Source organism: Amblyraja radiata, chromosome 1 (genome assembly GCF_010909765.2).
Source record: "Amblyraja radiata isolate CabotCenter1 chromosome 1, sAmbRad1.1.pri, whole genome shotgun sequence".
NCBI lineage: Eukaryota > Metazoa > Chordata > Chondrichthyes > Rajiformes > Rajidae > Amblyraja > Amblyraja radiata.
Window position 1 is genome coordinate 168,184,007 of NC_045956.1, and position 15,012 is coordinate 168,199,018.

The following is a 15,012-nucleotide window of genomic DNA, read 5'->3' on the forward strand; positions in this document are numbered from 1 at the left end:
CCATATAATTGCTATCCACAAAATAACAATGTGTTTACTTTTTAAACACGAGCTTCACGAGCAAGGAAAACTAAAGCCTCTCAGTTGAATTTCTGTCATCTGGAAGTGCATTTTACCCGTTGCTATGAAATGTTTAAGCAGGGAAGGTGTAAATAAGATGTGCATAAGCAGATGGTCTGTAATTACCATTTGATAGGAAGAAACCAAACTCAGAACTGTTAGGTGTCGTGCTGAGAATTAATTTTGAAGAGCTTATTTGAAGACCTTATTTGCTATATATCCTTAAAAGATCAACGTTCAAATGCCTTATTGAGAAACATTACGTTAAACAAAGCAACATCTCGTTGGATTTCACCTTGGAGATGTTGAATATCTCAACAGCCCTCAAGGTGAGTATGAGGATGTTGCCACCAGGAATAGTGAGTCTAAGCTACGGGGAGAGGTTGAGTAGGCTGGGACTCATTTCCATGGAGCATAGGAGGATGAGGGTGTGATCTAATGGAGGTGTATAAAATCATGAGCGGTATAGATTGGGTTGCTTCCTAGGGTCTCTTGCCCAGAGTAGGTAAATTGAGGACCAGGGAACAGGTTTAAGGTGAAGGGGAAAAGTAAGAATAGGAATCTGAGTGGTAACTTTTTCACACAAACGGTGGTGGGTGTATTGAACAAGCTGCCCAGATGAGGTAGTTGAGGCAGGGATTATCCCAATAGTTAGACAGGTACATTGATAGACATGGATAGGACAGATTTGGAGAGATATGTACGAAACACGTGCAGGTGGGACTAGTGTAGCTGTGACATTGTTGGCTGGTGCTGGCATGCTGGGCCAAAGGGCCTATTTCCACACTGTATGTCTCTGTGACTCAGGGAAAGTTGAACATGAAGAGAACCATTTGCAGAGCAAATATTTCATTTACAAGTCAATGCAAAAGTTGACCCATACAAATTATGCCAACCCGAGCTGCTTCTTCAGAGCAGGATCAGAATTCAGATGACACCTCACTACCACTTAACCTAGTGATTCCATGTTTATGAAAACATCTACATTAATCTTGCCAGTCAGTGTTTAATTTGGTTTTATTGATATGCATCCGAAGGGGGAAGAAAATCAACATACATTGAGCTGAAATGATTATTTGGTTCAAATACAAAGTCCAATCCATAAAACTATTATACCAAATTACAGACACATTCCCAACATTTTACTTCATTGTACCATTTGCTGGAATTACACTGGAACAGTGAAGTCAGTAATAGTGCTTACAGAATAGTGCTTATGGGGTTGAAGTCCATTTTTCTGCCGCGGTAAGGTCTGTGGCCTGCCTTCTGTTGGATTATTCTACTTGTGTGGTACCCAAACCTACAGCATTGGCATAAGCTGAAAGGATTTCTATTACTTGCTTTGTTTCCAGGGTTAGACGAGCCTCCGTCAGCCAATCTTGTGCTACCCTTCTCGGTTCTCCACGAAGCTGATTGACAAATTTAGCTGCAAGCTCGAGGTCGCCGTGTTCAATGCAGAATGAGGCATATGATAATAGTTTAAATGTGTCCAGGTCTTCAAGGTGAAGTTCCTCAGGTGGCTTTGCTACACGGGGCCCCATTAATAGAACGGACTGCAGATAAGAGAGGAAGTATTGAAACAGACTATTTCTCGTCTCGTCTATCATGGCCACGCGTCTTGCTATTTTCCGTACTGTGTAGAACCGGTGGCGTAATGCTTCTTCACTGTACACCCCACGGGACAGGCACTCTTGGGGTAGAGCTCCAGCTAAAGCCTGGGTGAACTTATCATCTTCACAGCTCTTAGTAATGGCTTCCACAGCATTCTGTAGGGGTTCTGTCGGGCTATCACCAGAGGACGTTTTCAATGCGAACTGCAGAGCTTCGATAGAGAGCCACAGCTGATGTGCCTTTCTAGCCTCCTCTTCTGCAATAGAATGACCTGGAACGAGACAATATTATTCATTTATTCAGGGTCAATGTACTGAAAAGCTTAGGTTTAAAAAGAAATATCTGTAAATGCAGCAACGATGTTCAAATAAACAATATAGTTTGAATGATCATATTTTCAAGTTACATAATGGTTGGGGAGAGTTGTGTGTGTGTGTGTGTGGAGGCTGGTGTTTATGTGTACCCACCACTTTTCATCCCATTTAAAACACAATGGTGAATATTCCAGAACAGTGAGTGGTCAGACCTGGAATCACAACTTCAGTCATTGGATTTCTGATTTTCGGTTCCTTTTAACCTCTGTTCTTCTGCTCTGACATTTACAAATCCTCAGATTAATCTTGCATTTCTCTTAACTATTGCTAGTTTTTGCCACGCTGCCTGCGTCTCTTGTGAGCAAACAAACCTTAATGTACTCTACCCAAGCTAATATCTCCAGCATTGTGTGTTTTTAGTCCCAAAAGATTCAGCTATACTTTCATCAATCCCCACTTGTTCTGGGCTTCTCCAATGGATCTTTTTTTGTATTTAGCCAATTAAACTATTATTTTTAATTTCTTCAAAGGAAAAATTCTCCATTGCTAGAAATTTGAAATAATCCATAAATTTGAAAATGTTGCAATCACTCAAAATATCAATAGGATTTACAGAGAGAAACCACATTAAATTTCATACTAATGACATTTCTAGAAAGCATTTCATCGGGATGCATCATAACAAGGTTTGAGAATAGCTCCAGCCAAGACCGCAAGGAATTGCAGAGAATTATGGACCATCATAGAAACTTCACTGGAATGAAGTTTAATGTGGTTTCTCTAGATTTGATTTCTAAACTACATGTTGTACCTGAACACTTACTTTGTTTTTCTTGTATTAGGACAGCCAAAGCTCTTAGAACATCAGCATTCATTATTAAATTCATCATTTAAATAAAGTTCCCTTTGATCCAATATTAGATTCTTGATTAGTACAGGTGCCAGAGGTTATGGGGAGAAGGCAGGAGAATGGGGTTCGGAGGGAGAGATAGATCAGCCATGATCGAATAGCAGAGTAGACGGTAGGCCATATGGCCTAATTTTGCTTTATCTTTTATGAACTTATGAGAACCAATTAGCCAGCCTACTCAGGATCACATGGGCTCAAACCTCTGGACCAGTAGCCTACTGAGTAGTATATTTACAAAGGCCTTGGACAGCATCTACTGCTCACCCCTTATCAACATGCTTACTCATCATCTCAAAATAATTCAAGACATTTGAACTACAGGATCCCCACGAATAAAGCTATGAACAAAATATATTTCTCCTATATATGTTGTAAACAGTTGAACAACACCTCATTAGCTCCAATTCACCAACATATATACCATCCATATTTTTTGACTGTTTCAAGGGGAAATGTGGAAGAAACAAGTGTCAATTTTCATCAAAGATTCTCATTAAGATTTTTTTTAAAAATCGCAATATATATGTTTTTGTTTGAAAAATGCAACCCCTCCATAACATGGAATGTACTGTTCAGTACTTTAAAATGCGTCTTACTAAATGCTTTTCAAAAATTAGGTGAAATATGTGGAATAACAAGTATTTACTCACTCTCCATTGCCTGTTCAATACCCTTCAGTCTGGAATGAGCTGTATTCATCTCTATGGTAAAGTTGTCCAGTTGTTCCTGAGATAAGCGTCTGTACTGAATCTCGTATTCAGATAATTTCTGTTGCAGCTCCTATTAAGTAAAAAATAAACAACTGATGAAGTGGCATGAAACTTGTATAAACCTGCGCAGATAGCACTGGCTGGCCCTGAATAAATATTTTCACCTGAGATTTTACATTTGCTATGGGAAGAGTGAAAATGGAAAGACCAGTGAACTCCCTAAAATGGGCAGGAATTGTACTTTTTTTTTTTAGACAGCTGAGTCTTTGATTTAGCCAATGAATGGAGAAAGGAGCAAAAAACACAGGTCACCTAATCAAAATTGGTTTTAACATTTTAAATACAAATTTGCTGAACTTCATTTTTAAAATCTGTGCCAAATTAACTCAAACCAATGTCAGAACATCAAAACTTAATTCCATGCTCAGTCCCAATTGTAATTTAAGAAAATAATGACTGCCATTAATATTCTACCACATTGGTATGTTACTTAGCAAATGGGTTAAACCCAAACAACGGGAATATTAATGGAGACGGTGCCAAAATGTTCACTAAAGCATTCTATACATTTCATCACTGACAACACAGCTGGGCTGGCACAAATCCAGCAATGAATCACATAATGTGGAGTGAGTATCTATGAAGATTGGTGATGGCCAAACAGGGGTGAGTGGTGTGACCGGTCAGAGCTGAGATGTAGTAAATATAGTGAGTGCAGGCCATTGCTAGGAATTTGAGGAATTTCAGCAGAAAAGCCTCAAAGGGCTGAATGGCCTCATCTTAGAATCACCGAGTCTAATTCATCTGTGCAGACCAAGTTGTTTATCAGAATCCCTCTAAATATTTTCTATCATGTACCTATCCAAATGCCTTTTAAACTTTGCTGTTATACCCACTTCCTCTGGCAGTTCATTCACCGCCCATCACCCCCCACGAGGAAAAGATGTCCCTCAGGTCCCATTTAAATGTTTTCCTTCTCACCTTAAATCTATGCCCTCAGGCTTTAGACTCTGCTATCCTGGTGAAAAAGACTGCCCACCTTGATCCTACTTTTTATGGTTACTTTATGGTAACAAAGTACGTATTCACTCTGTTTAATGTAAAGAGTTTTAAATGTAATCCTGTAGCTAAAATATATACAAGGGCGGCATAGCAGTGCAGCAGTAGAGTTGGGTTCAATCCTGATTACAGAAGCTGTCTGTACGGAGTTTGTATGTTCTACCTATGATTGCTTTGTTAGTCAGCATGGCCTGAAATGGCAGCCTATGTCCATGGAAATAAAGTAAATGTACCTCCTTATATTTGCCTCTGAATTCCTGTTCCTGAACCTTCAATACATCTCTCAAATGGTCAGTGTGAGCACCAGCTTGCCTGCGGAGTTGGGTTCGCATCTCTACCTCCATCACTTCTCGTACTTCTTCAATCTGGTTTTAGAAACAAAACATATTATTTACAACAAAGTAATCTCTACCATGACGGGCAACCTGTAGTTTAACCCAACACTGCCGTTATAACAGGTTAAGGTAGCCAGGTTAACATTCCAGTTTTATCATATCGCCTTCACTCTGTACAAGAACAGTGCAAAATTAACCCCTTGCATTACTCACTGCAGAACTCTTAACTCTCCCCTTCCAATAACAAAACGATAATTTTGGCAACCCAAAAAGATCTAAAGTTCTGATGAAGAGCATCTGTAATGTCAATCTCTAGAAACACTGCCTGGCTTGCTGTATTTAGAATTATCTTAGATTTACAGCATCTTTTAGTTTTAGTTTAGAGATACAGCGTGGAAACAGGCCCTTCGGCCCACCGAGTCCACACCGATCAGCGACCCCCGCACATTAACACTATCCTACACACGCTAGGGACAATTTACATTTGTACCAAGCCTATTAACCTACAAACCTGTACATCTTTATAAGGGCACTATAACTTATGGAAGAAACCGAAGATCTCAGAGAAAACCCACACGGGTCACAGGCACTCCGTACAGACAGCACCTGTAGTCAGAATCTAACCCAGGTCTCTGGCGCTGTTAGGCAGCAACAGTACCGCTGCGCCACCGTGCCGCCCTTGTTCAGTCCAGGTGTTCAATGTTCAATGCCACTTAGATTATTAAAAAGCCACGCACATAAATTGATCAAAAGGTCTATGAAATGCTGGCTTTTATATCAAGAGGACTAAAATACAATGTAGGCAAAAAGTTACGTTGCAGCTCCACAGGGTTCTGAGCAATTCAGGGCACTATAACTTAGGGGGGACATGTTTGCCTTATTAGGAATGCTGGTTAGATTCCCGAATCTAAAGCCCCTGGTCTCAAAGCTTAAACTACACGGTTACATAAACCAGGGCAACATTTTCTAAAAAGTAGGTGCAAAAGAAGGGTGAGTTGATTGAGGAGCTCAAAACATTAAGTTGTAGATGAAGCAAAACCATTTCCGCAGGTTGTGGATCTAACACTAGAGGGAATAAGCTAAGAATCAGAAGATGGACACAAAATGCTGGATAGAAGGAATGGGTGACATTTCGGGTCGAGACCCTTCTTCAGACTGTGCCTGTGCAGAATCAGACTCTTCAGAATCAGTCTGTGCCTGTCAGGACCAAAATTAAAAAGTAATTCCACAGGCAGAGGGTGATATAAATTTGTAACGCTTCTGAGAATGGCACTTGAATATGTGAAAGAAAGAACTGCAGATGCTGGTTTACACAAAAAGACACAAAATGCTGGAGTAGCTCAGTGGGTTAGGCAGCATCTCTGGAGAACATGGATAGGTGATGCTTCGGGTTGGGACTCTCTTTCAGACACTTCAGGACTGAAGGGTGCACGACCAGAAACATCACTTATCCATTTCCAGATGCTGCTTGACCCACTGAGATACTCCAGCATTTTGTGCACTGAATCTTAGTTAGTTAATTACTAATTTAAAATCCAAGCTTAAAAATATTTGCAACCAAGGTTATTAAGAGACATTGGCCAACAGAGTGTACAGAGTGTACACAGATCAGCCACAGTTTCATTGAGTGGCGAAATGGGCTTGAAGGCTAAATTACATTCTGTTCTATTTTTTCCTATCAGACGGCAAAATACAAACATTTGTGGTGTAGGAATATGAAATTAGCACACGTGCCACTGTACTTCATGGTGAATACTGAAATAGTAGCTTAATGTACAAATCACCAAGACATATTGAATTTTAGAAAGAGAACTATGTTTTGCAAACTGATATTTGAATATACTAAGGTAGACAAAAATGCTGAAGGAACTCAGCGGGTGAAGCAGCATCTATGGAGAGAAGGAATAGGTGACGTTTCGGGTCGAGACCATTGTTCAGACTGATGTTGGGGGGACGGGGGAGGAAAGAAAGGAAGAGGAGACAGTAGTCTGTGGGAGAGCTGGGAAGAGGGAGGGGAAGGAGGGAGAAAGCAAGGACTATCTGAAATTAGAGATGTTCATGCCGCTGGGGTGTAAACTACCTCAGCGAAATATGAGGTGCTGTTCCTCCAATTTGCACTGGGCCTCACTCTGGCAATGGAGGAGGCCCAGGACAGAAAGGTCAAATTCGGAATGAGAGGGGGAGTTGAAGTGCCGAGCCACCGGAAGATCAGGTTGGTTAGTGCAAACTGAGCGGAGGTGTTGGGCGAAGCGATCGCCGAGCCCGCTCTTGGTCTCGCCGATGTAGAGAAGTTTACAACTGGAACAGCAGATGCAGTAGATGAGGTTGGAGGAGGTGCAGGTGAACATCTGCCTCACCTGGAAAGACTGTTTGGGTCCTTGGATGGAGTCGAGGGAGAAGGTAAAGCGACAAGTGTAGCATTTCCTGCGGAGGGGGTGTTTTGGGTGGGAAGGGACAAATTGACCAGGGAGTTACGGAGGGAGCGGTCAATGCGGAAAGCAGAAAGGGGATGAGTTGGGAAGATGTGGCCAGTGGTGGGATCCCGTTGGAGGTGACGAAAATGTCGGAGGATTATCTGTTGCATGCGACGGCTGATGGGGTGGAAGGTGAGGACAAGGGGGACTCTGTCCTTGTTACGAGTAGGGGGATGGGGAGTAAGAGCGGAGCTGCGGGATATATAGGAAACCCTGGTAATAGCATCATCTTTAGTAGAAGAGAGGAACTCCCATTCCCTAAAGAATGAGGACATAGAAACATAGGTGCATGAGGAGGCCATTCGGCCCTTCGAGCCAGCACCGCCATTCATTGTGATCATGGCTGATCGTCCCCTATCAATAACCCGTGCCTGCCTTCTCCCCATGCCCTTGTCTGGAACACCTCATCCTGGGTGCAAATGTGGCGTAGACAAGGAATTGGGAGTAGGGGATGGAGTCCTTACAGGAAGCAGGGTGGGAAGAAGTGTAGTCAAGATAGCTATGGGAGTCAGTGGGTTTGTAGATATGTCGGTCATTAGTCTGTTGCCTGCGATGGAGATGGTGAGGTCTAGAAACAGTAGGGAGATGTCGGAAATGGTCCAGGTGAATTTGGGTGCCGGATGGAAATTAGTGGTGAAATGGATGAAGTCAGTGAGTTCTGCATGGGTGCAGGTGGTAGTACCAATGTAGTTGTCAATGGATAGGGCCATGGTATGCCCCAAACAGGGATTGTTCGACGTACACTACAAAGAGGCAGGCATAGCTGGGGCCCATGCGCGTGCCCATAGCTACGCCTTGGATTTGGAGGAAATGGGAGAAGTCAAGGGATATATAAAGCAGGAAATATACTGCTGAGTTTTATCCGGGAGTCCTATTACTCTCTAAAATTGTTTTAGAACTACAAAATTAAGGATTATTACGGATTGTGGAATGGGTTGTTAAGGATCATGGGACATCAGCAAGGTTACCCAACAGTATCTATGGATTATTAAAATAGTTATCACCATTTTTTTCCCCTGGTATTGTTTCAATTGCATAATCATAGAAGAGATCATTTAGTGCCCCTTAATTGAAAAGGAGAAAGAACCCCGTGAAACATTTTCTGAGTACTTGTATGTGTAAAGTAATTCTGCTCCAAAGTTGCAAAGTTCTCACAACAAGTAGCGTTGGCCTAAGCGACCTCCCGGTTGCCAAACACTTTAACTCCACTTCCTATTTTCATACTGACCTTTCTGTCCTGGCATCCTCCATTGTCAGAGTGAGGTCCAACACAAAATGTAGGAACAGAACCTCATATTTTGCTTGGGCAGCTTACAACCCAGCCATGTGATATAGATTTCTCTAACTTCAAGTAACCCTGACATCGGCTCTCTCTCCGTTCCGCCGCCACCCGTCATCGCACTAGTTTCACTGTCGTTCTGTTGAGTTTCACTGTCTGTATAACTCGTTATCACCTTCCCCACTGCCAACAATGGACCATTGTGGGCTCCACCTACCGTTGATCATTGTTGCTTTATCTTTCATTCATTTGTTCTATGTACCTTCTATATCCCTCGTTTCCCTTTCCCGACTCAGTATGAAGAACAGTCCCGACCCGAAACATCACCAGAGATGCTGCCTGACCCAGCTTTTTGTGTCTATCTTTAGTTTTAGACCAGTTTTCCACACTATCAACCCAGCAATGAACGTGGTCGGATTGACGATGCTGATTACTAACATTAATGTTAAAAGTAATTTGCATGCAAGACTGGGCAGAAGTCTTGCCTTTTTGTCCTGTTCCAGAAGCCTTTCTGATCGATAATACTCCAGAGCTTTTGTCACTGCCATTTCCAAAGCTCTCTTATTCTCCAGTTTCTGGTGCTCAAGTGCAATTTCAATGCGTTGCTTCTCCCGAACATGCTGTTCAGCCAGTTCTTTGTTCAACTGATCAATGCGACGATGGGCGTGGGCAATCAGTGAGTTAAGGTCGTCAGTGCTCAGCTGGCCAGCTACAATTTGGAAAAACCATTAGAAACAACAGAGCAAGGATATCCTGAATTAGCAGATCAAGCAACAGCCATTCATTTGGGTTTGGGTCAATGCTTCCGTCTGCAAAACAACTGTTATATTCCCCTAAAAATCAATTGCACACATAGATGTCAGTTCATTTACATACATGTTGCAACATTTGGAATGTTCAGAAAGTTCAGACGTACAGTTCACATTTACATGGTGACTACGTTTGCAAAGTCTGCAGTGGTCAGTTCCATTGAGGAAAGAAAACTTCATTAAAATAGATTTTTGAAATTATATGTTGCTTTAACTAGGTTTCGAGACTTCTCATTGGACACTAAAAGGCATGCACAGGAAAATAAGCACAAATTAAGTAATCTGGAAGAAAATAGATGGTGATTTTTTTTTTTAATACATTGTTTTCTGATCAACTGCATTACTTTCCTTTGCACAGTGGATAATAAATATAAAGTTCATGCTTTAAAACCATAAATTCATTTTGCTCATCTGTGAAAAAGATGCTTCTAAAATTGTAATGAATCAGATTTTGAGTGTAATATTACTGACTATAAAGGCGTGCTAAGGGAAGTAACCACAAAATACAGAATATGATTAAAGTACAAATAGCATGAGATAATACATGTCACTGTAACTCTGGAGGCAGGAACTCCAGCCTGGTGATTGAGATCAATGTTTAATTAATGCAACCGCATTCACATCCCAGAAACGTATTTTCTTCCTTTCCACTTGTTCACTGTAATACAGATAGTCCCTGGGTAATGCATGGGTTCCTTTTCTGAGAACCAGCCATGAACCTACTATTCCATAGGTCAGATGTAAAACAATTTCAATGAGGGTCAAATAGCATGAATATGTATTGGTTTCCCTTGTGTGATTGTAATGGTACAGAATCAAAATGTCCCTATCTAATGGCTAGTTTCAATGGCCTTAAGGTATCAATGGGTATGTTTGATAAAGTTCTTTATAACCGCCTATCGAAGAGATTGCCTGGTCAGTTTCCAAGAATTTTCTGGAAACTGTGGAAATTTTCTGGAAATCACAGTGTCTGATAACTACAAGAAGGTTACACATGAACAGTTTTTTTCTTAAGACAGGTTGTCTTTTGAATCAACTAGCTGCCACCTCCATTACAAAACTTGCAAAACTGTTTGCATTTCTGTGACTAGCATTGCTAACTTGAAATGTTCTTCATATATTTATGAGAGAACTCGGTTTTCTGTAACCTACGGAGCCCTTTCAAGTGAGTATTTACAGACTTTTTAAGAAAGGGGGGAGAGAGAAAACAGGGAATTATAGACCAGTTAGCCTGACATTGGTGGTGGGGAAGCTGCTGGAGTCAATCATAAAAGATGAAATAGCAGCACATTTGGATAGCAATAACAGGATCAATCTGAATCAGCATGGATTTACGAAGGGCAAATCATGCTCGACTAATCTTCTGGAATTTTATGAGGATGTAACTAGGTAAATGGACATGGGAGAGCCAATGGATGTAGTGTGCCTGGACTTTCAGAAAGCATTTGATAAGGTCCCAGATAGGAGATTAGTGGGCAAAATTAGAAACATAGAAAATAGGTGCAGGAGTAGGCCATTCGGCCCTTGGGCACATGGTATTGGGAGTAGTGTGCTGACATGTATAGAAAATTGGTTGGCAGACAGGAAAGAAAGAGTAGGGATTAACGGGTCCCTTTCAGAATGGCAGGCAGTGACTGGTGGGGTACCGCAAGGCTCGGTGCTGGGACCACAGCTATTTACAATATACATCAATGATTTAGATGAAGGAATTCAAAGTAACATTAGCAAATTTGCAGATGACACAAAGCTGGGTGGCAGTGTGAACTGTGAGGAGGATGCTATGAGAATGCAGGGTGACTTGGACAGGTTGGGTGAGTGGGTAGATGCATAGCAGATGCAGTTTAATGTGGACAAATGTGATGTTATCCACATTGGTAGCAAAAACAGGAAGGCAGATTATTATCTAAATGGAGTCAAGTTAGGAAAAGGGGAAGTACAACGGAATCTGAAGGTCCTTGTTCATCAGCCAATGAAAGCAAGCATGCAGGTACAGCAGGCTCTGAAGAAAGCGAATGGCATGTTTGCCTTCATAACAAGAGGAGTTGAGTAAAGGAGCAAAGAGGTCCTTCTGCAGTTGTACAGGGCCTTGCTGAGACGACACCTGGGGTATTGTGTGCAGTTTTGGTCTCCAAATTTGAGGAAGGACATTCTTGCTGTTGAGGGTGTGCAGCGTAGGTTCATAAGGTTCATTCCCGGGATGGCGGAACTGTCATATGCTGAGAGAATCGAGCAGCTGAGCTCGTATACTCTGGAATTTAGAAGGATGAGAGGGTATCTTATTGAAACATATAAGATTATTAAGGGTTTGGACAAGCTAGAGGCAGGAAACATGTTCCCGATGTTGGGGGAGTCCATAACCAGGGGCCACAGTTTAAGAATAATGGGTAAGCCATTTAGAACGGAGATGAGGAAACACTTTTTCACACTGAGAGTTGTGAGTGTGGAATTCTCTGCCTCAGAGGGCGGTGGAGGCCGGTTCTCTGTATACTTTCAAGAGAGAGCTAGATAGGGCTCTTAAAGATAGCGGAGCCAGGGGATATCGGGAGAAGGCGGGAAAGGGGTACTGATTGTGGATGATCAGCCATGATCACATTGAATGGCGGTGCTGGCTCGAAGGGCTGAATGGCCTACTCCTGCACCTATTGTCTATTGTAACACTGTATCAGCCAATTAGATGTTTTAGTGGGACAGGCAGCATCTCTGGGTGCTGGCCCGCTGAGTTACTCCAGCTGTTTGTGTCCATTTTCAGTGTAAACCAGCATCTGCAGTTCATTCCTACACAATGAGATGTTTTACAAAAATTATGAGCATAAAATAGATTTCAGTCTAAACAGCTTGGATACCAAGCAGGGTTGACAGGCATAATATCCAGTCACATTCATTCTAGTGGCCATAGTATTATCTTCACATTTAATAATAATTCTCCACTCACACTCTCCATTCCCTGCAGCCAGTTACAACCAAAGCCACCTAATTAAACAAATTATGTATAATGCATCTAAAGAACTCCCAGCATTACAACTTTCACCCAGTATCTTCCCTGTTCCCCAACAAACTACCCGTCCCCGTGCCTCACCTTCTCCTGGAGGCGTTGAACCTGATCTATATAGTGATTATGTAGGTGTAGACAGTAGTCTTTCTAGAGTTATTTCTAAAATTTGACCACTCATCTAAAGCACAAATATACCAGTGACATAGACTGGTGTGTTTTCAGAAATTCTATCATTTCAGCAAGTATTCTCAACAAGAGGCAATCATTGGATTGAGGAAGGTGGAGCACTACAATACTTCCTGATTTACAGTGACAAGGAATTCTAAAGCTCCTCATTTGGCTGAGATTTCTCATCTACCGATGGGCCTCCCAGCTTAATGGCAGCAGCTGAAGTTCAGAGAATTCGGAAGAGCATACAACAAACAGGCCAGACTCACCTAGATCAGTCACTTCTGCAATGAAAACGGTGGGAAAAATTAATCCAAGTTGACAACAACACCGCTACAGGTAGTCACACAGACAGAATGTTAGTCTAAATGAAAACATTCACTACACATTCATTATTAATAAGGAAAATGTCCAATTTTTACTTTACTTGGACCATGCATAGCATCCAAATTAGTTAGGAATGAAAATATTAGATAGACCCCCAAAATAATCTTAACTGAAATGAGAGAAGAACATGCTGGAAATACTCAACAGGTCAGTGGCACCAGTAAAGTGGTTAATATTTAATATCAAAAGGACACAAAGTGCTGGAGTAACTCAGTGAATCAGACAGCATCTCTGAAGAACATGGATAGGAGACATTTCGAATGGGGATCCTTCTATAGACTGGCTGTGTGAAGAAGGGTTCCCAAAGCGTCCCTTATCCAAGTTCTCCAGAGATGCTGCCTGATCCGCTGAGTTTCTCCAGCACTCTGTGTCCTTTTGTGTAAACCAACATTTGCAGTTCCTTGTTTCTAATATTTAATATTAGAACCTTGAATATTTGATAAAAATATCAACAACAGTTGTTGCCCAACCTGCTGAGTATTTGCTGCATCCACAGATAGTGCTTTTCAATTGTTAATTCAAAAACTAAACGTAAGCACCTCGCTCTAAAAGCCGTGCATAAAGAAAGAAAGCCATTTTTAAACACTTACAATAAACAGCACATTAGAGAAGTGTACAAAAGCGCAAGTTGCAATTCACAGTATTAAGTGTTTGGTCCCATCCCAGGTTAATATGAGGTTTCCCTTCCTGAATGACTGACTGGTAGCTGCCCCATAAAGACAAAATTATCTTCCAACTAGTTGCACAAGATCAGGCGTTACACATCATGCCTTGAATACTGCTCAAGAACGTTTAGGCAAGTATATTTTGTTTGGGATGAAGTAAAAGCTCTAGTTCTTGATCGGCACAGACAAGTTTGGTTGAAGGGCCTATTTTCCATGCTGTAAAACTACAAATCTATGAATCTAAATTCTGGCCCAATTTATCTCACAATGCAATTAACAGATCAACATCTCCTTTTTAAACCTTTGTTATTTTTCATAAAGACTAGCTTATTGAAATAGAATACCAAACGCCATAAATGTACACACCACCACTATTATGTTAAGCTTCTCTGACCCTTTATCCCATCTGATTTCAGTTGGTCCAAACCACCTGAAATGGCACCAGAAGAATACCTTCCATTTTCCACATGTCCAGCATGAGGTTTGAGTTTATTGGTATAAAATATAATGGTGCTAGGGCCATGCCCAATAGCAATAAAAATAAAGCTGCCACATTTATGGTGAAACAGTCCAAAAACTTAACATTGTTCATCTAATCTCACATACCAAGCTATTCACTGTCACTTGCCTTCCTCAACAATACAGATTTGTTCACACCTGCTCACACCAAGCACAATTATGGATTAATATTCAATGATGCTAATACATATTTCATAATTATCAATCCTGTTCCCCATATTCAGTCACTTTTTTCAATAAATGGGAAGCTTCAGTTAAGACTCCGTAAATGGTCTATTCCAGATTTCTGGAATCCGATTTCACTGTTCACATATGAAAGCTAACTCTATGATCACATTTACCTGCGTATTTTTCAACTTCCTAACAATAACAGAGCTTCAAATACGTTTGGAGGTGTATTTATGAAGTAACCCCTTTCCAAATCTTCAAACACCGAAAACGTTGCAGCCCTGGCAATAGCGCTTTCTTAAGTGTGCACCAACCGACCGAATGTGCCGGGTCACCGTGGGGCTTCCTCCCCTCTCACCTGCTGTCGCTTCCAAGGTGGACCCTGTCGGCGACTCTGGGGGAGAAGGAAGAGGCGGCAACGGACCGCGCGGTAGGTGAAGGGCTCGTTGGTGCACATTGTGAGTAGGGAGTAGGCTCGGAAGCCGGGGCCCTAAAAGGCCGAGGAGACGGTGGGAGCGAGGATCGGTTGGCAAGTCATTCCGTTCATATTCA

General features: G+C 41.7%; 1 protein-coding gene across 2 annotated transcripts in view; it reads right to left on the minus strand.

Moving 5' to 3' along the window:
• Nucleotides 1–1,059: 1,059 nt before the first annotated feature.
• The window catches only part of immt (inner membrane mitochondrial protein), a 43,667-nt gene continuing 29,714 nt past the window's right edge, over nucleotides 1,060–15,012 (minus strand). Inside the window, exons 11-15 of one of the 2 annotated variants that reach the window (XM_033034928.1) lie at nucleotides 12,991–13,005; nucleotides 9,238–9,461; nucleotides 4,898–5,029; nucleotides 3,546–3,675; nucleotides 1,060–1,942 (exon numbers count right to left, since the gene is read on the minus strand). In XM_033034928.1, coding sequence (XP_032890819.1) covers nucleotides 1,335–1,942; nucleotides 3,546–3,675; nucleotides 4,898–5,029; nucleotides 9,238–9,461; nucleotides 12,991–13,005 — 1,109 coding nt within the window. In that variant the 3' untranslated portion in view covers nucleotides 1,060–1,334. The remainder of the gene's footprint in view (nucleotides 1,943–3,545; nucleotides 3,676–4,897; nucleotides 5,030–9,237; nucleotides 9,462–12,990; nucleotides 13,006–15,012) is intronic. The other variant, XM_033034938.1, reaches the window with a different exon arrangement.